The 25,769-nt window shown below is 49.2% G+C and overlaps 1 protein-coding gene across 2 annotated transcripts; it reads right to left on the bottom strand.

The window, feature by feature from the left end:
- Positions 1-1,107: 1,107 nt before the first annotated feature.
- Positions 1,108-10,063, bottom strand: TP53INP2 (tumor protein p53 inducible nuclear protein 2). Of its 2 annotated transcripts, none has more exons than XM_028118943.2 (4): positions 9,853-10,063; positions 5,627-5,801; positions 4,928-5,216; positions 1,108-4,405 (listed from the first exon to the last, which is right to left on the bottom strand). In XM_028118943.2, exons 2-4 carry the CDS (start codon positions 5,748-5,750, stop codon positions 4,153-4,155), a joined length of 666 nt encoding a protein of 221 aa, XP_027974744.1. In that variant the 5' UTR covers positions 5,751-5,801; positions 9,853-10,063; the 3' UTR covers positions 1,108-4,152. The 2 variants fall into 2 exon arrangements, with proteins under 2 accessions (XP_027974744.1, XP_027974745.1); XM_028118944.2 differs by having other exon boundaries at positions 4,928-5,096.
- Positions 10,064-25,769: the final 15,706 nt, after the last annotated feature.

Genomic DNA, 25,769 nt, shown 5'->3' with positions numbered 1-25,769 from the left:
TACTGAATGTGTTAAATAAATGTCATTGTCCTAGAACATAAATGTATGTTATTGGTAAGGGATTATTGGGTGAGCACGTTTTCTTTGGACCATAAATGAGTAGGAACAGCCTTCTTTGTAAATTAGAATCGCACCTTGTCCTTACTATACCTGCTTTGAAGAAACTACCCCTTTTCAGCACTGTACCAGGCACTTTGATAAATGTTGGTCAAATTTGTTTTGGTTGCAAATAACAGAATCAACCTAGGATCAAAGACCACCCAGGATTTTCGAGGGACAGGAAGCCATCGGTAACCCAAATGCACTTTTTCTCCACCTCATACATCTGTTTCTCCATGCACAGAATGTTAACAGTCTCCTCCATTCAAGAGATAAGCCCAGACTGACTAGCCAGATTCTCTGTAACAGCATCAAGAATCAAGCCCACTTTAGGTTAGCTTTCCACCTTCAGTCCAATTCTATAGTTAGGTCAGGCAGCTCCCACATAAAAAGGGGTCATTTTGTGCTATATACTTGATATACTTCAAAGATGCCCACTACTTTCTACCCTTTGGGTGCCTATTTCTCACCTGTATCAGACTTGGGGCTGGTTTCTCATCAACATGCCCAGGTTTTTCCCTTTCCTGGCTCAATTCCTACCTAAAAATTACAGTCTCCAAACCTGCTGCTTCTGCCCCCACCCTACTCCCAACCTTCAGGAGACTCTGATGCTTGGGGCTCTGTCCTTGGCTTGGTCTGGGCCTCAGCCTTCTGCTGTATCTTCTACAGCTAGACACAGAGTCCGTCCCTTCCCCTGCAGTGTCTTCTTGACCTTACCAGAACCTAATGCCTGAAACCAAAAGGGTAAGTCAGTGACTCTATCATGCTCTCACTCTCATCTCTGTTTCAACTGTCTTTATATATATCTTGGGTTATAAGGATCCTCCAGAAGTAGTTATTTATGAGTCAGATCCCACAGTTGTCTGGCTGTGTTCCCGACAAGCTTATCTTCCCTGTTCTTTCCATGTATGTATGACACACAACCATAACCAAAGCCAGCCTAATAATCCCTGTGCCAATACTGTGCTTGAGATTGCAAAGTGCTCTACTCAGACAGAAAGCATAATGTGCTTTAAATAGATTTTTATTTGTTTTTATATTAATTTTTTTCTCCCATAGAGGAATAACATTAAAATCTAACAATCAGAATCCTGTTATACACATACACAGGCATGCCACATGACTGGATCGAGGTGGTTGTGTCCTTGAGTCTGTCAACATGTCACAACATGATCAACCACAGTCTTCTCATTTCAGTCGGTCTCAACACAAAACACCTATGAGGGATACACTCAACTTGTTGGTTCCATATGGAACTAGGTGGCAAGGCAAAAGGGAAGATACAAGGGGCTCCGATGTGTCTGCATTCAGTCCCCTCACATAAAGCCACATGGATCTGAGAAGGCATCCAAGAGCTCTAGTGGGGTCCTTGTTGCATCTAAGACATTATAGGTTAGAACAAATTGATCAGGATACCAGGTGGGGGTCAGGGAGCAGGCATACCCCAAAACAGCCGCAAACTGCATTCATACACATATGGTACCCTGCTGGGGCCAAACTGGCAGAAGCTGGAACGTGACAGCCAGCTTGAAGGGAGCACTCAGACGTATGGAGGAATTACTATAAGTTGCCCTTTGATGTCTTGGGTCTCACTCTAGAAACAGGGGTCCCTCTGACATACTCAGTTTTGGCAAAGTGCTGGTAATATTGACAATTAATACAAACTTCTCCATGGTCTCTGAAAACATCAGTCAGGACGGACTCTCTCACCCCCTCCTGTCTAAGGTTGCATAGGACTTTGTGAATTCAGGTTCCCTCGTGTATTCAAGTTCTGTGGTTTAAGAAAAAGAAAATCCTGAAGCATGCTCAAGGTGAAAGGCACACAGTCAATACAGTAGGACGAGCTCTGATGCTTCAGGAGTCAGACTAGCAGGAGACTGAGTAGCGTTGGTTCTTAGGAATCTAGACATACTCAAATGCTACAGATCTACAGGAAAGTACAAAAACACATGAGCCTTACCAGCCAGGTGGTGAGACTGCTGAGTTCTAGAACTACAGGAGCCTCCAGAAATATGTGTAAGGGAGGGGCCTTTTGAAATTTGAACCAAATGCCCTATAACTCACTCTTCTCCCCACCTGCCCCAGAAGGATCATAGGGACTGCCCAGGACTGAGCCTCTGCCCCAGCCGGCAGCAGAGGGGTAGGCAGGGAGCTGAAACTCCTCTTGGAAGTGCTGAAGACCCTAAGCTGGCTGTGAAGTGACCACAGGGTAGCTGGAAGAAGAAAACAACTAGGTTGTAACTGCAGGAGAACCTTGGCGAAAGGAGCAAGGTTGTCAACTACTGGGGCCCTAGTTAGGACTGGCGTAGGGACTTTGATCTGCCTTTACTGTAGATTGGGTTTACTCCGTTGGATAGGAGACCCCAACAGGAACTTCTCTGTCCCCACCCCAGCAACCATGGGCTACCCCCCTCCCTTATCCAGGGAGGGCAGCTGCCTTTACCCTCATGGGATCGCAGTTTTCCAACCAAGCCTCAGCTTGGCAGTGAGGCCAAGAAACCTGGAACTGGAGTGAGGGGGAAGACCTATGTTAATATGTAACAGGAAATCTTAAAAGTTTCAAGGAAGAAAGAGCACACACTAGAAAAGGACAGTTAGAGGAAAAGGGAAGCAACTCGGGGTATCCCAAGAAGCTGTTGCTGGTGTCTGAGCCCAAAATTCACTCCCACTACAAGAAGGGCAACACTGCCTGTGTCCCCTCTTGTCTCACCCAGGGATTCAGGTTCCCTCCTCCAGTTACTCACTGGAGGAGAGGGCAAGGGGAACCATAGGGCACCCATTTCTCCCCATCAGACTAGAAAGGAAGGGCCTTGGGGGAGGAAATGTGAGGCCCCGACCCTGGGTTAGAACTATTTGGGGAATGGGCCAGTGGGGCTCCTGGCTTCCTATCCAGGAGTGTTTATTAGTCATCCTAGGCAGTGTGTGAAATACAAGGCCAGAGGCAACATGAAGGCTGAGCTGTCCTCCTTGGGATGGCTTCACCCCACAGCTTGTCCTCCCCAGCATCATTCTCCTGCATTCTTACTCTGGGGTGTGCACTTTCCCTGCCTACAAGCCCTCTGGCCTGCATCTCTCCTAAACTAGTTCTAGCACCTTGGGCATGTGAACAGATGGCCAGGATGGCAGGGCCTTGCCCAGCCTCTACTCCTGGGGTGACATGTTGGGGACAGGGCAACAAGGTACTAAGCCCTTCAGACTCAGGGGTGTGCAGAGGGGTGGATTTCTAAAGAGAATTGGGAAGTGGTATTATAGGCAAGGGAAGTGGGGGCAGACTTCAGGCTCAAGCCCAAGAGGAGGGCTTGGCCTCTCTGAGCAAGCACAGTGCCAGTTCCCATGGTGCCCTGCTCCCTACAGCTTCTTAACCTGTATGTCCTGTCTACGTTTCCAGTAGGCTGCCTCTTTCCCTCAGTTCCCTCCACCTTCTCCAACTCACATCTCACAGCCCTGTTCTACATACTTTACCTTTCCAGGCCTAAACAACTCCAAGGGGAGAGGGAAGGAGGAGACTAAAGGCAGAACCCTTTGGCCTCAGGGCCCACTCCCCCATCCATTTGGGAGGGAATTACTGGGAATGAATAAAGGAGCAGGAGTGAGCGTAGTGCCAAACATGAGAATGGGTGAGGCTTGTAAAGTGGGACTTGAAGGCGGGGAAAGAGCTAGATGCAGGAGAAGAGATTAGTGGAACAAGGAGTGGGCCAGAGGTACAGGACCGGAGGGCAAGGATGAAGGGGAATGTCAAGGCAGAGATGGGGACAGGGACCAGAAAAGGAGGGAAAAATGGAGTGTCAAGGGGGAAGGAAATGGAGGATTAGATGCCAGGCTTGGGGTCGGAGGGTGAAGGACAGGAGGGGATTCAGAGGCAGATCAGAGGATCAGAGGTGGGAAAATCGAGGGGGGAGGGGGCTAGCACCCCACCTCACTTGAGGAGGAGGGAGGTTGTAGTGTCCCACCCAGGTGGGCTGCGGGCGCTCCTCGAGCAACACACTGGCTGCGGCGGAGGGGCCCGACAGGGTCGGGAGTCGGCGAGGGGTCTGTGGTTCGACCGGAGGACCCTCAGTAGTTGAACTGGCGCTGGCACGGCTGGTAGACGAAGCTGCCCTGGTGCTTGGGCCGCCGCGAACGGCTCTCGCGGGCGCGGTTCTGCCGCTGCACCACCTTGGCGCTCAGCGCGTGGCGCTCGGCCCGCTGCCGGGCCCGCTGCAGCCTCCGCGCCTGGCCCGCCTTCTCCAGTAGCGCAGCCCGCGCGGGCCCAGGGGCGGCGGCGTGGTGCAGGACCCGGGGCTCGCGGCGGGCGGGCGCCAACTCCCTGCGGGGACAGAGCAGGGCTCGGTCAGGGCCGGACACTCCGCCCACCCAGTCCCCGCACCCTCGCCCTGGCGCAGTGCTGTCTCTGCTCTTAGCAGAGCGCCCAGTGCCCTTCTAGTGGGTCCCAACCCTTCTTCCGAGCCAGCCTGGAGATGCCTCCTCCGTTCTAACCCCTGTAACGGGTAAACCGGACTCCAGGGAAGGCCTCGGCTCCCACCTCCAATTCGGTTCTAACCTTCCGAGCCAGCCTCTTGAAAACCCCACCCCTTCGGCGCTCCGCCTAGCCCCTCCGCCAAACCCGCCGCAAGCCTCGCAGCTCGGTCTCTCCCAGGCCCCGCCCGGGCCACGAAGCCCGGCCTCGCCCTCTCTTAAAGCTCCGCCCCTTTCCCCTCAGGCCCGCTCCGAGCCTCGTCCCCGCCCCCGAAGACACGCCTCTAAAGGCTCCGCCCCTTCGGCGCGGGGCGAGCTCCTGGGCTCGCTCCCCGGTCTCCAGGTCTCCAGGCCAAGTCCCCGGCCCGCTCACCCTTCGCTAAGGTCGCCGTCAGGCAGGGCAGCGTCGGGGTGCGGGGAGGGGGGCCCAGACTCCAGCACTATGGTGCTGCCGGTGACGTAAACGGACATGCTGGGGTGTTCGATGAGGAGATCCTCCAGCGGGCTGCTCTGGAGGCGGGCGGGCCCGAGTCCGGGCCCCTCTGCAGTAAAACAGGCGGGAGGGGTAACAAACCAGCTCTCGTCCATCAAGGAGGGCGCGGGCGGGGGGCGGCCTGCGGGGGCAGGGGCGGCCCCGGGGCTGGGTGGAGCCGCGTAGCTGTCTACGGGGCGCGGGAGGGGGAGCCATGCGGAGAAGGGGGCGCAGCGGGGAGGGACACACACACACACCGGACACAGTGGGGCGGGGAGAGAAAGGGCATCGTTAGTCAGACACGCAGCCCCGCCCGCCGCGCCCACGGGGCACCCACGGGCCAGGAGTCTCGACTGGCTGCCCTAGGGCACGTGAGGTATGGGCCCCAACGCTGCGCTGCCAGGAGAAGGCCCAGCCAGGCTTTGCGTGGGATTGGGGCCCTGTTACCCCTGCCTTCAGTGTCACTGCCTCGGCCCCATTTGCCCAGTAGGCCGGGAGAACTCCCCAGTGCCTTAGCAGCTCCCTTCCCCTCCGCTGCTCGGCCGCTTGCCCTTTCACAGGCCCAGGAATCAGAGTCCGGGCCCCTGACCCAGGCCTCACCCGGCAGATCAATGATGAGCCAGCCGTCCATTTCATCCTCCTCGGAGACCAAGGCTAGGGGGCATTCGGGGTCCTCGGGGGGAGGGGGAGTACTGAAGAAGAGGCTGGTGAGGCGCTGGAACATGGCCGGGGATGAAACGGCCTCAAGGGGGGCGTCCTACGGCAGTGTAGAAACCTGCGAGGTGCGGAGAAGGAGTCAGAGCCCCCACCGACTTTAGTCACTACCCCTGACTCCGGGCTGGGGATCCCACCCCCAGCCCCCAGAGCGCAGTAAGAGTACGACAGGGATGTGTGGGGAAGCTCTGCGGTGTGTGCACGATCTGGTAAGTCCGTCTGCTTTCAGGCTTTTTCTATTTTCTGTGTGACCTTAGGAAGTTATTTAACTTCTCTGTGCTTTAGTTTTCTCATCTGCCAAATGCCAATGATAAAACACCTTCCTCTGGGCCCTTATAAGAATTACATGAGCTAATAAATAGTATCCTCCTCTGGGCTCCACTAAGAATTAAATGAACCAAACACAAAGTGCTTAGAGCCATACTCAGGCACAGAGTAAGCATTCAATAAACGAATCAATTAGTTATTAATATTACTGCATGCTCTAGGGACATGGAAGGAGTGATATATATATGACCAGATTCTATCAGGAAAGGTCTCCAGAGGGTTGGACATCCAAGCTGGACCCTGAAGTTCTCCAAGCAATGAAGAAACTGTCCAATTATTGTGATTACTTATCACCATCATCATAATATAGCTAACATTCATGTGCTAGGTACCGTACTAAGCACTTTACATATCACCACTGGTACTTCTCACAACTCTAGGAAGTGGGTCTAATTATCAGCCCTCTTTTACAGGTGAAGAAACTGAGGCTCAGGAAGATAAGGTAACTTGCACAAAGTCTCAACAGCTAATAAGACACAGAGGTTGGATTTAAACCCATGCTATCAGATTCCATAGGCAGCACCCATAATCACTGTACTCCTTTGCTTTTGCTGGATTAGACATTAGACATTAGTCCAGATTAGGTGTTTTTAACTTGGTGGCCAAAGTATTTTTCTGGGAAGAAGTTTTCATCATGATTTCCCACCATCATTCCTTGACCCCAAATATGAAGAACCACTACTTGAGCCTGTTTGGCTTGAAAAGTGCTAGCTGGCAGAAATCCTGCAGAACCGCCACCGTGTGACTGTACAGCTCTCATTTGTGTCTGTCAGACAAGGTTCTAAGATCCTATTCCCTTGGGCGCTCCCTCTCTCCCCCTCTATACCTAAGCTCCTGCGCAAGGGCAGCATTCTTGGCTAGGAGGAAGATCAGGTTGCCTGGCCCCAGAGAAACAGCAGGTCAGTGGGAGGTGATGATGAAGGGTGGGCCTGTCAGACCCCAGGAGCCCTTAAGGATGAGCACTGAGGGTTGGACCAGGACCCAACCCCTCAAATCAGTCCTTCCCTGGATGAAAATGAGGAAGGAGACCCCCTGGTCCAGGAATGGAGACACCAAGGAGGTGGCTATAGATCTGCCCTTCTCCCCACTTCAGCCTACCTTAGGACTAGGCCTGGCTAAGGGTCCCCTGGATGTCCCAACACTTGAGCCTCCACATCTGTCCCCTGAAGATGGTCAACCATTTTGCTACTGAGACACTTGGCACCATCCTCTAGGGATGATTCCACACTTCCTGTAGAACTTCCTGGGGGCATGTCCACTTTTCCATTCCCTGGAGGCATTCTACACTTATTGCTAACCCACCTGAGGTTTTGGGTTTTTGTTTTGTTTTTTTTAAGATTTTTCTTATTTATTTGTCAGAGAGAGAGAGAGAGCACAAGCACGGGGAGCAGCAGGCAGAGGGAGAAACAGGCTCCCCGCTGTGAGCAAGGAGCCCCGTGCGTGACTCAATCCCAGGACCCCGGCATCATGACCTGAGCCAAAGGCAGACGCTTGACTGACTGAGCCACCCAGGCATCCCCCACCTGAGGTATTTTTATGCTTGTTGCTACCTCTCCCATTCCCTGGGTATGTTTTCACACTTGCCACCAGAATCATTCCAACCTCTATAAACTGAGAGTATTTCCACATTTGCAGGCCCGCAGTGGGCTCCAGAAGGAAAGTGTTCCCTGGGTGCTGGCTTCTCTGGTGGGAGATCTACAGAGATTATAAAAGGTTGGGCACCCCCAACTAGGGTCTGCCCAGCACAAGCCACATATCCCAACCCATCTGTTAGCCATAGGGAGTTAGTTACTCAGTTACCAAAAATCCAGAAAGTTTGGCCCCTCCTGAAGGAAGGGAAGATTGGAGCCTTGATGAGGCACACCCTCTTGCAACAACCTACTACTTCAGTGAGAAGATGAAAGGGAAGTTAAGAACTGTTGCCCGCCCATCATATTCACCTGGCCCATTTTACAACCTGAGAATCCGAGGAAATAAGTCTATCAAAAGACATAGAGCTAGACGGTGGCCAGGCAGGTGTAGCCCCAGGTCATGAAACATCCAGTCCAGAGTATACACAGTCAGGAAAGCCTCAGCAAACAAGCCCCAAAAGGTAATGATGCAGGAGCCATAGGGAGGTCAGAGAGGAGTCAGAACTCAGCGAGTCACTTCTCATCTCAGAACCCCTCTGTCCAGCTGTAAAAGGGCTTGGAGTGCCTGACACCAAGATTCACCATGCATTTACCAGAGCACCTGCTGTGCAGCAGAACCTGCAGTGGGTCTCCTCTAATGACACACAGATCAAGGTAAAGGCGGCCCGGCGGGGGGAAGCTCCCTGCCTGAAGTCACACAGCAATTAAGTGACAGAGCCAAGAGGGACAGTGCACCAGCCGGCCAGTACCCGCCCCCTCTCATGACCACTGGGGGAGCCTCCCGGATTTTCTTTCCCATCTTTGCCAGCTTCCTGATTCTCACATTCCCAGCCCTGCTCCAGGGAGAACCATTCCCTTTAATAACTACAGCAGCTGTGCCCAGAATAGCACTTGAGCTCCAAGCCATCTCTACCCCACCCCATCCTTTAGCAAAGCGGGCTGGGGTGGGACTCTTGGCCCAGTCTCTGGGCCCGGCCACTTGGAAAGCCAGAAGCTCTCCTTCTCCTACTCCTTTCTCCTGCCCGTCTCTGTGAGCAGAGAAAGGGGCAGCACAACCCTACTCCTCACCAGCACTAGGTCAGGTCATGTCCTTCTTAGCAGACAATGCTGGGGGTTGGGAAGGTAAGAAAGGGCCAAACAGAGGCAACTCTCACCTTCCATTCCACCCCAACATCAGTCCTGGAGACAACCTGATGCAGCCAATGACTCACCTTTCTGTGGTCTAAAGAGCTGGGAGGCAGTGACTTTATTGGGCTCTGGGACTCCAAGGTACAGAGTGAGGGTCAAGGCCACAGAAGGGGACCCCGTCTCCAGAGACCTCCTGGAAAAAGATCCAGGAATGAGGGGACCTAAGAGCCCCATCGAATTTGGATGGTACTGAGCCTAAGGTAGAGTCAGTCCCCAGTGTTAGAAGGATGTGTAACTTGTTACTTGTATTGATTTCCTACCAGGCATGTGCCGTGGCTAATGCATCTGTCATTCACTCAGTAGGCATGAATCTAATTGGCTTCATGACCTCGGGTAAGCAACTTCCCCTCTCCGGGCCTCAGTTTCCCCTTCCATGAAATGGCGTCTAAGACCCCTTGTTTGGGGGCTGGGAGTGACATCAGCTAAAGTGCACACAGCAGTGAGATGTTACGGTAGTCCCGGGGGGTGCAGAGCTTGGAGTTGGAGAGAGGGTATTCCGCCATCTGGCGCCGCCCCAGCGACCTAGAGCTGGAGCTCTGGCTGCCCCTGAACTCCTGAGGACCACCCGCCCCCCAGCCTAGACCCAGCAGCGCCGCCCGAACCCAAGGAGAAAGTAGGGGATCGGGGGCCTGACCCCGACACCTGGGTTAGCCTAGGAAACTGCCGAGGCCCCTCCGGTCCTGCCGCCTTTCAGCGTCCCTCACCCGTGGGCCCAGCCCCGACCCAGCGCCTACTGGGTCACGGGAGGACAGGCGACCCGAGCCGGGGGCCGGTGCCGGCCTTGGTGACGTCTCAATGTCATATGCAAATAGGGAGACGTCACGGTCTACCGGCGTGCGGCAGCCAATCGGGAGATGGGAATGCAGCCCGGCGGCCGCGGGCGGAAACAAAGACCCGGGAGCGGGGACCGCGGGCGTGTCTCCGGACGCAGGACCCCCCTGGGCCGAAGCCCCGGTCGGGACTCACCTGGGGGAGGGGGCGGTGCGGCGGGCGGGGGGGCTCTGAGGTAGTTGTGCGGCGGAGCGTCCGGGCGTCGGCGCTGATCACAGGCCGGGCTGCATCGCGGGGGCTGGACGGGGAGGCGGCGGGGCTCCGGCTCGGAAGCTCGCAGCTGCTGCGCTCGCCCGCGGGGCTTTGAGACTGTGCGGCAGCTGCCGGGCTCACTGCACAAATTGGAACGTTCAAACAGCTGATTGTGACGTCACAAAGGGGCCCGCCCGCCTCGCGTCACTGGCCGGCGGTGCGGTGGCCAATCCCAGGCTGCGGATACCCCCACCCCACCCCCCTCCACGATTCGCCGGCTGGTGGATCCTGCCCGGGAGCCGGACTCCGAGCCTCGGGGGGGGCCCCCCGGAGAGGCCACTGGTGCGAGCTTCGACTACTTGCCGCAGGGCGACCCACGGACCTCTTAATGAGGAGGGTCCCCACTCCCTACGAGATCCCCATCTTCCTGCGTTCCGTCCATACATCCCAGCGCCCTCAGTGGGTCCCCCATATCCTTACGCCGGCATCCTCTACCCTTGTGCCCCAATCTGTACCCTTTTGTCAACTCCGCACCACGTCCGTGCACCTGCATTCTCCCCACCAACCTTCTCCCAGCTCTCCCTCCCTCTTTTGTCTCAACTCCTCACCCCTACACATTCTCTGCTTTCCCACTGTTTTTCCTCAGCTGGGCAGGCAGGCAGAGAGGTGGAGGACATCCCCTTCCCTGGTTCCAGGGGAGCACCCGGGAGTGTAGGGGAATTGGCGAGGCTGACGGGAAATTTTGCAGAGTGGGATGCGGAGAGGAATCGTCCTGGGCTGAATAGCTCATCTAGAGACAGCTCTGTACTGGAGCGTTCATACTTTATTTAATCCATATTGCTACCAGGGCTGGACAGAAAAGTGACGGGACAAGGATTATTTGTCCCAATTTACACAAGGGGAAACTTAGGCTCACACATCTCACTGTCAGTATGTGGATTCATTTTCTTTTTTCTTTTTTTAAGATTTTATTTATTTGACAGAGAGAGACACAGTGAGAGAGGGGACACAAGCAGGGGGAGTGGGAGAGGGAGAAGCAGGCTTCCCGCTGAGCAGGGAGCCTGATGTGGGGCTCGATCCCAGGACCCTGGGATCATGACCTGAGCCGACGGCCATCGCTTAACGACTGAGCCACCCAGGCGCCCCTCTGGATTCATTTTCAATAATGCATTCAACAAACATTGTACCTACTATTGCCTCTGCCAGACCACTAGCTAACATTTACTAAACACTGAGTGCCAGGCACTGTGCTGTGGCACTTTATATGTATTTTGATCTCCACAACAACCCCAAAAGGTGAGTATTATCCCCATTTTCCAGCTGAGGACACAGACTCAGAGAGCCTAACATTTCCTACAGGTTGCAAAGCCATAATAAATAGAACCAGGATCTGAACCCAATCCCCTTCACTCTCTACATGTATCTAATCCCCAGGGTTCCTCAGCCTCTCCAGGGAAACCTAGGCCCAGTCCTGACTGCCCCAAACTTGCTGTGTGGCCTCAAGCAAGTCCTGTTACCTCTGTGGGCCTCAATTTCCTTTTCTGTCATATTTAACATATCCAAGCTTCGAGAGATTCTTTCAAACTCTCAACCCTCAGGATTCTGCCAATCCCATATTCTAGACCCCCATCTCTCCCAATGCCCTGGGAAATACCTGAGGAGAGACCACAAATACATGTCCTCCAAATCTCCAGGGCGAGAGGTTCTCTCTCAGTGGGGCAGCATGGGTGGGGGTGGGTCTGAGAGCTGCCTATCTGGCCCAATAGGAGGCAGGGAGTGAGCTAGGTGGGAGCTGCATGCTCTAGTGATAAAATCCTGTCCCAGCCTAGTCTGAAACTCCAGAGGGACTCCTCAGCCCTAGCAACTAGGAGAAGAAGCCAGGAGATAATACCCAGAGGCTTGGGGGAGCGGGGGGGGGCGGGGAGCATTATTTTGGCCCTTGGAGTGATGTCCCAAAGTGTCCTCCTTCTGTGCAACCCTGAGCTTCTGCTTTTTACCTCTAGTTCCTGCTAACTTCATGTCCTCTCCTGACCTCCTTGCTGACTTAAGCTAAATAATCCCTAACATGCCGCTCCCATCACACCGTCTGCCTGTTCTAAAAACTTCTGTGGCTCCCAAAGTATCACACTCCTTTTTTTTTTTTAAAGATTTTATTTATTTATTTGAGAGAGACTGAGAGATAGAGAGCACGAGAGGGAAGAGGGTCAGAGGGAGAAGCAGACTCCCTGCTGAGCAGGGAGCCCGATGTGGGACTCGATCCCGGGACTCCAGGATCATGACCTGAGCCGAAGGCAGTCGCTTAACCAACTGAGCCACCCAGGCACCCAAGTATCACACTCCTTAAGACAGAATCTGTGGCCTTTCATGAACCAGGTCCAGCCCTCTCCTGCTTCCTGCCCACTTCTCCTACCTGCAGCTTGTCATGTTCCTCACTGTCTCTTCAGCACTCTCCCACTCTCCCACAGCCTAGAATGCCCTCTTCAGGTCTTTCTGAATTCATATATTTTCTGTCTTCAGGACTCTACTCACCCCTTCTTCCTCTAGGCAGCCTTCCCCACCCATATGTCCAGAGCTACTTTGAAGGACAGTGATTTGTTCGATAAACAAGCAGTGGTGATGACTAAGTGTGTGTGTGTGTGTGTGTGTGTGTGTGTCTTCCCAAATGGATGGTTGGCATCCCTACCCCCACCCAGCTGGACCCTCTATGCTGGTATAGGAAGCATTCTACTGGGCACACTTCCTACTGGGCACAGGATTTTGGTTCCCCAAGCCCAGGGAAGGGGCTCCTGGCGTATACTCTGATATCCTAAATGAGCTGGGTTCTGTTCCCAGACTTAGCTGAACCCCATGTACAGGCTGTTAGGGCAGATTCCAGTCTTCCGTTTCTCTGTAGAGTCAGAGGGGCCTGTGGATATAGGGGGCTTTAGCCCAGTGGAGTCCTCTCCTGGAACCCCAGGACCCATCACTCTCTACTGCGAGATTTATTATCAGGGCTGGAGGACACCTCAGATCTTAATTCATCCAAACTCATCTTACAGTGGAGAAACAGAGGCACACGGAGGCATAGAGAGGTCAAGGCACCTGCTTAGAATTACAAAGCAGCAGAGCCATCTACTGACCCTGGTGGTGGGGGGCGGCTGGGAGTTTAGTATTCTGGGACCCTGGTCTGGGCCTAAGCACTGTAAAAAGAGGCAGTGGGCACCATGCTAGGGGTAATCCTGGAGTCTCATTTCCAATTAGAAAGTGCTACTGCTGGATAGACATGGACATCTACACATACACACAAAGGCATCCATGTACAAACATACACACGTGCGCATGAGCTCACACGCATGGAGTTTACAGATGCCCATGCCCATCCAATCTTTGCTCAGATATAAGCACCTGCCCAATTTTATGGGCTCCAGGATTGGAGGTCAAGAGGCCACCCTTCTATTCCTGTCTGGGCCTGAGGCTTGCCCTCACCAAGCCCTGGGGGCTCCCCAATGGCTTGGGGGCCCCCCCACTTCAAAGGGCAGAGATGTGTCAGCCTGGGTGTGTCCTTCACGAGACCATGCGTGTACTCGAAGGTATGAGTCCTGCTGGAGAACCGCCTCCCCTTTGGTCTCTCCCTCTTTCTCCTCTCAGGTAGAGGGCAAGGCTGAGGCAAAGACCAGTGGGTAGCTTGGGATCTGAGTCAAAACCCGGAGCCCTGATCACTCTAGAAAACAGAGCTTTCCCCTGTCCCCTACTAGTCTCCAGAACTACAGTTAAATGAAAATATTAATTATGATACTATTGGGATTTCTATGTGCCAGGTACTATTCAAAGTCTTTACCTGTGTTGAGGATTAACTGAATCCTCACAACAATCCTCTCATGTAGATAATATTATTCTTTCCATTTTACTGGTGAAGAAACTGAGACAGATGGGAAAAAACCCTAATCGGTAAAGCCACCTAGGGCAGACATAATCCCTCAATTCCCCACCAACAAATTGGCCCATACCTTAGCCAGGGGCCGTACCCCTAGAATTTCTATTCAGGAAGGTTTGTTGTTTAACTCAGAGGTGTTTAAATTGAGGGTGGGGTGGGGTGTGTGTGTGTGTGTGTGTGTGTGAACACCATGAAAAAGACCTTGGCCGATTGTCGGTAAATCCGAATTTCAATCCCGGTTCTATCCTGGGCTCATGGCCTGGCGCCCTGGGTAAGTCAGTTTTCCCATCTGCAAAGTGGCTGGCTCCGTGCTTTCTAAACAGTACATCCCGTCCCATCCTTCAGGCAGCCCTTTGTGTGTGTTTGTCCTCCCGGGAGGAGGGGAGAGTCAGAGTCAGAACAGGATTCATTTCAGGAAGAGGAGGCAGGTGACAGGAAGTGAAATACCCAGCTTAGTTTTAGTCCACCTGCCCAAGGTGTGAGGATGGGGTGGTGCCTTTGGTGTTCCGTGGGTATGTTTGAGTGTGGACAAGGACCCAACTGAGCTGCTCAGGTGCAAATGCCCGGCATGAATTCCCACATTTAGAACTTTTGAAGGGAAATGGTTGCATCCCTCCAACTTTGAGGCTGGGAAGGAGAAAGTAGACAGTGGGGCTCCCTCCTGCTGCGGCAGCTTCTCTTCTAGAAGCAGATGGGCCCTCTGCAGCTCAGACCACTGCCCTTTTCCACTCACAGCTCTTTCTTGGCTCCCTACCATCTGGACCAAGGCATGGTCTCATGGTACCCGGTACACAATAAACATTCAGTAAGTACTGAATGAGTACACGCATTTAGCCTTCTCTGTCAACACACACGCACGCACGCACACACGCACACACACGCACACTGTGCAAATGACCATACTCCACCACCTGCTTTCCTGCTTCCAGGATTTTGCTCTGGCAGTTTCCTTGGCCTAGGGAGCCCTCCCCCGCCCCCACCTACTCTCCTTGTGTCTAAGCCCTCTGTATTCTTCAGGATTAATGTAATTAGCATCTTACATTTATTGAGCATTTACTGTGTGCCTGTAACTCTCCAAGATGGACACTGTTGTTATCCCCATTTTCCAGAAGAGGAAATTGAGGCTCAGACTCCGGAGGCCCAAGATCATGTTTCTGTATATGCAACTGTGTATAGAAATATTGTATATACATATAGTAATAAATAGCATAAAAGTTATAAAGCCTATGTGTGAAAAATAGACAGCATTTTTTTTTTACCTAACATAAAATCATTTTCTCAAGTAACACTCTCCTGTGTTGGCCTTGAAGGAGCAAACCACCATGTTGTGGAGATGGCTACATGACAAGGACCCAAGACGGACCTCTAGAAGCTCAGAGGGGCCTCTGGATAACAGATAGCAAGGAAATGGGGATCTCAATAATATGGGCTGCAAGAAAGTGAATTCTGCCAACAACCTGAGGGAGCCTGGAAGCCAAATTTTGCCTGTTTGCGTCTTCAGATGAGGACACAGCAGGTCAACACATTGATTTCCCCCTGTGGGTCCCTGAGCAGAAAACCCAGATGAGCTTTGCCTGGACTTCTGACTTCTAGAACTGTAGCTAATAAATGGGTGTTGTCTTGAGCCCCTATGTTTGTGGAGGTTTGTAACACAACTATAGAAGACTTCTACACGTGTTGAAAAAGTTTTTGCAGGGCGCCTGGGTGGCTCAGTCGTTAAGCGTCTGCCTTCAGCTTAGGTCATGGTCCCGGGGTCCTGGGATCGAGCCTCGCATCCGGCTCCCTGCTCCGCAGGAAGCTTGCTTCTCCCTCTCCCATTCCCCCTGCTTGTGTTCCCTCTCTCACTATCTCTCTCTGTCAAATAAATAAATAAAATCTTAAAAAAAAAAGAAAGAAAAAGTTTTTTGCATGAAAATTAAGAGGTAGCTTGAGTTACTAATCTTACTCTAGTACATTTTGTTTTGGTGCAAATATATTTGTGAAACTCATAACAGTGTTATAAACGGGGAAAATCATTTTTCTATCTTTTTTAGTAAAGATTTTATTTATTTATTTGATAGAGAGTGAGAGAGAGCAAGCACAAGCAGAGGGAGGTGGAGAAATAGGCTCCCCACCAAGTAGGGAGCTGAACATAGGGCTCGATCCCAGGACCCCAGGATCACAACCTGAGCCAAAGGCAGATGCTTAACCAACTAAGCCACCCAGCACCCAGGCGCCCCTCTATCTTTTTTTTGGGGGGGGTCAAAGTCATATAGTTGAAATTGAGTAACTTGAATATGTGGGATGCAACTCCAGGGTATATATCAACCACCCCTCATAACCCCGGTGCAGCAGCTCTCTCTGCCCACGGGCCCTGTCCCCATGCTTTAATAAACCACCATTTTGCACCAAAGACGTCTCAAGAATTCTTTCTTGGTCATTGGCTCTGGACTCCACCCCACTGAACCTCACCTATATTCCAAAACCCCATCACTTTCACTTAATTCCCCACACTCAGAAATACCTAGTTACTCTCTGGGAGACAGACACCTTTTCTATACTTGAGAATCTCCTTCAATGTAAACAGAAATATCATCAGAGACATTACAATACAGGGAGATAAGAACTATGACAGTGGGTAGGACAAGATGGTAGGGAAATCCAAAAAAAGAAAAAAGAGAGAGATTCAAGGAAGGCTGCTGGGAAGAGAGGGCATCTGAGGCAGGCTTTGAAGGATGAATAGAAGCTTGCCTTGGGGCAAATGGGTTGAATGGCCTGGAATACAAGTTCAAATTAGGAGCCCTGAACCCTTGTCTTGACTCTGCTTCTGACCTTCTTTGTAACTTTGGGTAACTCTGTCCCTCGGTGGGCCTTCCGTTTGTACAATGGGGACATTAACGGGGAATTCCTTTGCCTGCTCACTAATTTTTTGCCCTGGCTTTCTAGGGAGAGTTTTATCTTGTCTGATTGCTTCCTTTTGAGATACAAAACTGGGATAACAGGATGACAGAGGTTGGAGGGGAAAGGTGGGAAGGAAAAAGAAAAGCAAAGCTGTGGGAAAGGGCCTAGGGGGACACATTTTGATGGAAGTGACAAGTTTGCTGAGTGAGTGAGAGGCAGCAGTGTGGCGTGAGAGGATTAGTAAGAACACAGGAAATTCTAAAGATGTTGACATGGATTGGAGACCCTTTGATGTCTTTCAAGAACTCTAAGTATTAGAGTCACTCTTAAATTACTTTTGGGAGTTGGACTATTGTTCTTGGGTTTAATACATTTTAATTAATCTCTGAATAGGTTAAAATGCATTAAATTCAAAATCCCAGAGAATGAAAGGATATAGGTTTCCTTCCCATTTCTGCCCCCAGCACCCTTCAATCAATTTCTGCTCCCAGGGGCACCTGGGTGGCTCAGTTGGTTAAGCAACAGCCTTCGGCTCGGGTCATGATCCCGGGGTCCTGGGATCGAGGCCCGCATTGGGCTCCCTGCACTGCAGGAAGCCTGCTTCTCCCTCTCCCACTCCCCCTGCTTGTGTTCCTTCTCTCGCTGTTTCTCTCTGTCAATTAAATAAATAAATAAAATCTTTAAAAAAATATATTCTTTGCATATACATATGTATATGTATGTACATATTTATATGTATATATGACCTCCCCATTCTGAATATAAATGATAGGGTACTGTGCATACTGTTCTGAAATGTGCCTTTTTTTTTTTTTAACTCAACAACATGAGAGATCAGTCCCTAGCTGCCTCCTTGTTTGTTAATAGCTACATAGTATTACATCAAAGTAGGGGTAGCTTGAAGTTGTCCATTCAGTATCCTGTAGCTAAATATTTACTTTGTTTTCAAATATTTGTCCTTTACACTACAGTTCTTGAATGTGACATTGAAGGCTAAGCCTGAGTCACGTAGGACCCTGGGATTTATTTGGGTTATGGGGGTATTTGGGCTCAATAGTATCTTTGAAAGATACTGACTCATTCTCTGGATCAAGCTCTTCCCACCTCCCTTTCCCTTGGTTCTACCTACCCAACCCTCTGGGTCCAGAGTGGCACCCTCAGCCCCTTCACCATGACCTGCTCTCTGAAGTCCTCACAACGCCTTCTACTCCATAAAAATCTTCCTAGCCTGATTTCCTTGATTCCAGCCAAGAGTCTACCACCAGGAGCTTTGGGCAGAAAAGCTGGGGATAGAGACTCTGAATAGACTGTAAATATTTATTAATCAATCCTTGAACTTGCCTGGGGCCTCCCTGCTTATTTTCCCTGCTTGTCTGGTTTTCTGTGGATTTTGTTCTCCCTTTCTGCCAAAGGAATTGTCTGGGTCTCTGTCAGTGGGGTGGGGGGCAGGACCTAACTTGTGAGCCTTAAAAAAAAATGTGCCTTCTTGTAGGAGAAGAAACCCTTCCACCTTGATTGGAGTTGCATGGAATTGTTCTTTAGAGATCATCTAGTGCAGTAAGTTTACAGGTGAGGAAACAAGCATGGATGAGGGAGAAGTGCTTACCCAGGGTAATGGGATGAGCAAGTGGAAGGGACACAGGGCGAACGCTTGAGGCTTCTTCTGCCAGTTCTCACCTCTTTACCCTCTTCATCAAGACTTCAAACTCTGTCAACCTTTATTCTCTCAAAATCTAGTATATAAAGGTAACAGAATCGTGGTATATTCATACAATGGACTACTACTTGGCAAGAGAAAGGCATAAACTATAATACCTGCAAAAAATATGGATGAGCCTCAAAATATGATGCTGAACAGAAGAAACCAGATGCCAAAGAATACATATTATATGATTCCATTAGTCTGAACTTCTAGAACAGGCAAAAGTAGTATATATAATATATACTGACAGAAGGCAGATCAGTAGCTGCCTGTGCGTGGGTGGAAGGACTGACTACAAAGGGGAGCAAAGGAACTTTCTGGAGTGATAGAAGTGCTCTATATTTTGATTGTGAGAGTAGTTATGTGGTGTCAAAATTCATTACACCTCAACAAAGTTGGTTTAAAAAGAAAAAAAAAGAATCAACATTGAAATAGGCTTACTCAATTTATTTAAGAAAATACAAATGTGACCACTGACCTACATGCACAAAATCAACATTGTCCAACTCATTTGAGAAGGGCAAGTTTAGCAGTTGATTACCCTCAGGCCAGATGTTTTCCATCTTTGAAATTAAGTTGTCACAGATTTTGGTCAAAACATCATTTTCCTTAGACTTATGTTCAAGAACTTCCTGTCCCATGACAATCATTCCTGACTCGGGTTGGATTTTATTTTTTTTATTTTTTATTTTTTTTAAAGATTTTATTTATTTATTTGACAGAGAGAGACACAACGAGAGAGGGAACACAAGCAGGGGGAGTTGGAGAGGGAGAGGCAGGCTTCCCGCGGAGCGGGGAGCCCGATGCGGGGCTCGATCCCAGAACCCTGGGATCATGATCTGCGCCGAAGGCAGGCGCTTAACGACTGAGCCACCCAGGCGCCCCTCAGGTTGGATTTTAAAAAGCTAGTCGCTAGGGGCGCCTGGGTAGCTCAGTTGGTTAAGTTTGTGCCTTCCGTTAAGGTCATGATCTCTGGGTCCTGGGATCAAACCCTGTGTTGGGCTCCCTGCTCAGCGGGGAGTCTGCTCCTCCCTCTCCCTCAGCCCCTCTGCCCCTCTCCCTCTGTCCCTCTGCCTCTCTCCCCTCATGCGCTCTCTCTCTCTCTCTCTCTCCCTCTTAAATAAATAAATAAAATCTTAGAAGAAAAAAAGAAAAAGAAAAAGCTAGTGACTAATATCTCTTTGCTCTATATCCGGGTGATTTATTGGCTCGACAGATTTAATATTTCTTTTGCAGGGCCTTCAAAGCTTTCAGTTCTGTCCTCAAGAAAGAAAAACTATTTGTACAAGTAATAACAATCATGGCTAATGTTTATTGATTGCTGTCAATGTTCCAGGTGGTAATCTAAGAGTTTTTCAAGTAATATTTCTTTTTTTTTAAAGGTCAGTATTTTATTTTATTTTTTATTTTAATTAATTTATTTTTTTAGAGAGGGAGGTGGGGGAGGGGCCGAGGGAGAGGGAGAGAGAGAATCTCAAGCAGACTCTCCACCCAGTGCCACACTGGCCTGATCAATCCCAAGATCCTGAGATCATGACCTGAGTTGAAATCAAAAGTCTGCTGCCCAACTGACTGAACCACCCGGGTGCCCTGAGCCCATCTAGCTCTTAAGCACTATATGGCATTGACAATCGACGTGACTCAAGAGTGATAGCAAAGCCCTTTTGCCTAGGATCCCTTCCTCACTGGTACCAGAAATTCCACTATTATTGCTTCTTCCCTCACAGTTAAGCATTGCCCTCTTTAGATGCCTCCTAAAATACAACTAGTTCAGGTGCCTGGATGGCTCAGTCTGTTAAGTGTCTGGTTCTTGATCTCAGCTCAGGTCTTGATCTCAGGGTCATGAGTTCAAGCCCCGCATTGGGCTCCATGCTGCCCATGGAGCCTACTTTAAAAAGTAGAAAAGTGGGGCGCCTGGGTGGCTCAGTCGGTTAAGCGACTGCCTTTGGCGCAGGTCATGATCCCAGGGTCCTGGGATCGAGCCCCGCGTCGGGCTCCCTGCTCTGCGGGAAGCCTGCTTCTCCCTCTCCCACTCCCCCTGCTTGTGTTCCCTCTCTTGCTGTCTCTCTCTCTGTCAAATAAATAAATAAAATCTTTAAATAAATAAATAAATAAAAGTAGAAAAGAAACTAAAATACAGCTAGTTAAGAGAGCAGGACACTAAATCCCTACACATCTGGGGCGCCTGGGTGGCTCAGTTGGTTAAGCGACTGCCTTCGGCTCAGGTCATGATCCTGGAGTCCCGGGATCGAGTCCCGCATCAGGCTCCCTGCTCAGCAGGGAGTCTGCTTCTCCCTCTGACCCTCTTCCCTCTCGTGCTCTCTCTCATTCTCTCTCTCTCTCAAATAAGTAAATAAAATCTTAAATAAATAAATAAATAAATAAATAAATCCCTACACATCTGATTGAATAGGTTTTTCACTGCACTGTCTACCAAACGGACTGAAAGAGAAACACAGATTGGGAGGTGGGGAATGGGGGGGGGGGCAGGGCGTTGAAGGGGATGAACAGAGAGATAAGAGGTTGGAGCCAGATGTCCCAATTTTCCTGGGTTGGCCCTGCTCAACCTCACATCGATGGGGCCCTCTGGAAATACAACCTTATGGCCAACTGGCACTGGTTCTCAGCCCAGAACTCTGGGGACAGGGAGCCAAGTGGGTGAAAGGAGACAGGAGAGGCTCTTTGGAATGATGCTGGGAGTAGCTCAGGTGCCTCCTTCAGAGCCAGGGTATCCTTAGGGAAAGGCAGGTGGGACAGAGGGCATGACATGAATCCCCTGAGAAGGAAAGTCAGCCTCACTCTTTTGCCTTGAGATGGTTGTATTCTATCCACCTGAAGTCCATTTTTAAAAAATTAAAATGTATTTTAAATGAGGCAGCAATTTACATAAATATTGTATAAAATCCAAATTTTTTAATTTTAAAAAGTTATAAATATAAAATTCAAACAATCAAGATGAAGTCAAGGTCCCTTGACTGTCACTCGTCCAATTCAAGAGACCTTCCACCATGCCCCTAATTTGGAGTATATCCTCTCTTTTCCTCTCTTTTTTCTACATGATATATATATATATATATATATACACACACACACACATACACACGCATCACACGCATATAGGAAGTGTTTTGTTTCATAGGGCGTGTTTTACTTCTAGTTTTAGAATTATGCTTTACATTTTTTTGTTTACTTACTTAATTACAGGGACATAGTTCAAAATTCCAAAGGTTCAATAGGGAATCCAGTGAAAAGCAGGTGTCCTTCCTTCCCCAGTTCACAACCATCTGGTCTCCTCCCTGGAGGCAACCACCAATTCTAGTGTCCTGTTATTCCTTCCAGAGGTATTCTATGCAGTTAAATCCAATGCATATATAGATATACACACACAAATACATATATTACATTATATATGTATTACATTACATAATGTATGTACATATACATTATATATTATAGTGAATATATTCACTATAATATATATTACATTATATTGAATATATACTGAATATATAGTCTCTCTCTCTCTCTCTCTCTCTATACATATATATGTATTTTTCACACAAATGGGGACACGGTTCTGCACCTTGTTTTTTTCACCTTACAGTATGTCTTGCAGACCTGTCCTTATCAGTATGGAGAACAGCCTCATTCTTTCTTACACATGCGTAGTATCCCATTGTATATATACCTGACATTTCTCTAGTCCCCTATGGAAAGAAAGGTTGTTCTCAATATTTTATTTCTATAAACAATGCTGCAATTGATATATTTTTTTATTTTTAATTTTTATTTTTTTAAAAGATTTTATTTGTTTATCAGAGAGAGAGAGAGCACAAGCAGGGGGAGCAGCAAACAGAGGGAGAAGCAGACTCCTTGCTGAGCAAGGAGCCCGATGCAGGACTCGACCCCAGGACCCTGGGATCATGACCTGAGCCAAAGGCAGACGCTTAACTGACTGAGCCCCCAGGCATCCCTGATATATTTTTTTAAGGATTTTATTTATTTATTTGTCAGAGAGAGAGAGGCAGGCAGAGGGAGAAGCAGGCTCCCCACTGAGGAAGGAGCCCGATGTGGGACTCGATCCCAGGACTCCTGGGATCATGACCTGAGCTGAAGGCAGACGCTCAACTGACTGAACCACCCAGGCATCCCTGTAACTGATATTTTTATCCATTACTTTGCATATTTATTTGTAAGATGAATATTTTTTTGAGAGAGAGAGAGAGAGAGATAGCAAGGACATAGTGGGGGCGGGGGTGGAGGGGCAGAGGGAGAGGGAGAGAATCCCAAGCAGACTCCCCACCGAGTGCAGAGCCTGATGTGGGGCTCAATCTCACGACCCTGAGATCATGACTCCAGCCAAAATCAAGAGTCAGACACCCAACCAACTGAGCCACTCAGGCCCCCCAAGATGAATATCTACTACTGGGGATTAGTAAGGTGAGGTTATTTTAAAAGTTTAAATAGTATTTTAAGTGTTTTTTGATGTTACCAAATAGCTTCTAGAATGTACTGATTTTTACTGCTTATAGGTTTGTTCATTTCTACATAAACATGTCATATTATATACTCTGTCCGGAACACTCACATTTTTCACTCAGCAATATGATTTGGAGTTCTACCTATGTCAATACACATAGACACAGAGACCTACCTCATTAAAAAAAATACCACCCTAGTGTTTCCTGTTGTATGGCTGTAGATAGCTTATTTAACTGTAGATAGCTTATTTAACTGTAGATAGCTTACTGATGGACATTTTAGTGGTTTACAATTTTTTGCTGCCACAAACAATACTACAATGACTATTCTTGTGTGAATAAAACAGATTCAAAGAAATGACTTGCAAGAGTGATAGGTATACATATTTTGAATTTCAATAGATGCTGTCAAATTGTTCTCCCAAAACGTGCCAGTTTAACCTTTCACCAGTGGTGCGTGAGAGCTTTAGATTTACATCTAGAAGTGGCCTAGATGCTTCCCCCTGAATCAAAGCTTAAAGTCCCAGTTATCACTGGGATCATCCAGGCCCTGAGCTCCCCTCCGCAGGGTGTGAGTGGACAAGCAGAGTGTTGGGAAGGATGAACACAGACTAGGGGCAGTCTGTCCCCCATTAGCCAGGTGGTCACCCAGGTAACACAACCCTCTCCAAAGAAAAGGCAAGGCTACTTTGGGAGAGAGTGAGCTCCTCATCATTACAAGTGTCTGAGTGGAGGTTTGGTATCAACAAATGCTCGGAGCATTTATTTGGTGCCAGATTTGGGGCTTGGTGTCTTGACTCAGAGATGTGTCAGACCCATTTCCTGCCTTCCCAGAGCTTGATAATCATGGAGAAAACAAACAAGTAAACCGTGATAATTCTGTCTACTAAATATTGAGTTGGACTTCCTTTTCTGACAATATCTGGTACTTCCTGCTACATAACACATGGAAATGCCAGAAACAAAAACAACAAACATCCTTTTAAATGCACAACTGAACCGAAGCAGTTCAAGTTTTAACAGACATTTGGGGAGATGAAGACTTGGACTTACATGAAGTTTGGGGTTAGAACTGAGACTCTTGAAGGGCTACACCCACAGTGTAAGATTAGACTAGAAGAAAACAAACTTCTGACTACTAGCAAAGGAGACAAACAGGATATATGTCCATCTTGACCTGGTCTTTGGGTGGGGGAAGGAAACTATCTCCCAAGAATTTGAAACCACATGCCTGCCCTTGACGAGTCTGAGGTTCATATTTATATCACCTGCATGGCTGGGAATCCCCAAGGCTGAGAAATTAACATAAAAGGAGACCTATTCCAAAACCATCTCTCAGATGCCTAGCTGAAACAAATGCAAATCCTCTTTGGATCTCCCCCACACCCAATTGCAGGCTACACAGAATTCCTATATATAAAGCTCTTCCAAACATTAGCTAATAATCCACAAGGAAACAATCCACCATGAGTAAGATCCCGTAGACACGACGGCCAAAATCTTCAGATACCAGAATTATCAGATAGTGATTATTAAGTGCAGCTTAGAGGCACCTGCTAAGTGCTTTGGGAGTATAGAGAAAGAACTGACTCCCGGATGGAACCAAAGTCTTCAAAGAGATGGAAACTTGGAGAATGGGCCTTGAAAGATAAGTAGGACTTTGCCAAGTGAGGACTTTGGGGTAGCCAGTGGGGTGTACAAAGTAGAATGTACCAAGGAAATGACTATTGATTATTTAGTTTCTCAAGTGCAAATAGGGCAGAAAAGTGTGGGATGAGGCAAGGGAGGTAGGTAGAGGGATAGATCATGCTGGTCCTTGCAAGCCATCCTAAGGAAAGCCAGTGAAGGGTTTTAAGTGAAGAGTTAGTGATATTCATTTGTTCATTTGTGCATTCATTCAACAATGGGCATCAGGCATGAAGAATGGGTTGTAGACTGGAGAGTAGAATGCAACAGGAGATGAGTCAAGAGAGTATAGCAGACATCTAGGTGAGATATGCTGGTGGCTTAGGCCAGGGTGGTGGCAGTGAAGATGGAGAAGAATAGGTTGATTTTACTGATGTTTAGGTCAAAGCTTGAAGGTGGATTGTCTACAAGGGATGGGGAAATAGGAGGTGTCAAGGCTGATTCCCAGGTTTTTGGCTGAGCAACTGAAAGACGGGTGGTGCCATTCATGGAGATAAGGAATTAAGGAGGAAAAGTGAGTTGTTAAAAGAAGATCATGAGTTCAGTTTTACATATTTGGAGTTTAAAGTGGCACTATCTAGTCTGACACAAATTTCTGAGTATCAATAAGTGAAACCTCGGCTGGAAATAAAGATCTGAGAGTCACCAAAATATAAGTGGCAATTAAAGGCAGGGAAGTATATGAGAGTCTTTTGGGAGGCTGGTTTCCATCTCCTGTTGTAATGGTTAGGAACTTTTTTTTTTAAAGATTTTATTTATCTAGGGGCGCCTGGGTGACTCAGTCCGTTAAGCGTTTGCCTTCGGCTCGGTCCTGATCCCAGGATCCTGGGATTGAGCCTGGCATGGGCTCCCTGCTCACTGGGGAGTCTGCTTTTCCCTCTGCCTCTGCTGCTCCCCCTGCTTCTGCACGCTCTCTCTCTTTCTCTCTGTCTCTCTCTATTTCACTTATTTATCTATTTATTTGTCAGAGAGAGAGAGAGCACAAGCAGGGGGGAGCAGCAGGCAGAGGGAGAAGCAGGCTCGCTGCAGAGCAGGGAGCCCGATGTCAGGCTCGAACCCAGGACCAGGGGATCAGGACCTGAGCCGAAGGCAGACGCTTAACCACCTGAGCCACCCAGGTGTCCCTGGTTAGGGCCTTTTGATTACAGGTACCTAAAGACCCAACTCAAACTGGATTAAACTCGAAAAGAAGTTGGGT

This window comes from Eumetopias jubatus, unplaced genomic scaffold (genome assembly GCF_037043125.1).
Source record: "Eumetopias jubatus isolate StellerSeaLion01/CBP00866 unplaced genomic scaffold, mEumJub1_p1.0 scaffold_9, whole genome shotgun sequence".
NCBI lineage: Eukaryota > Metazoa > Chordata > Mammalia > Carnivora > Otariidae > Eumetopias > Eumetopias jubatus.
The sequence above is the reverse complement of the archived record's forward strand: the minus strand, read 5'-3'. Positions and strand labels throughout refer to the sequence as shown.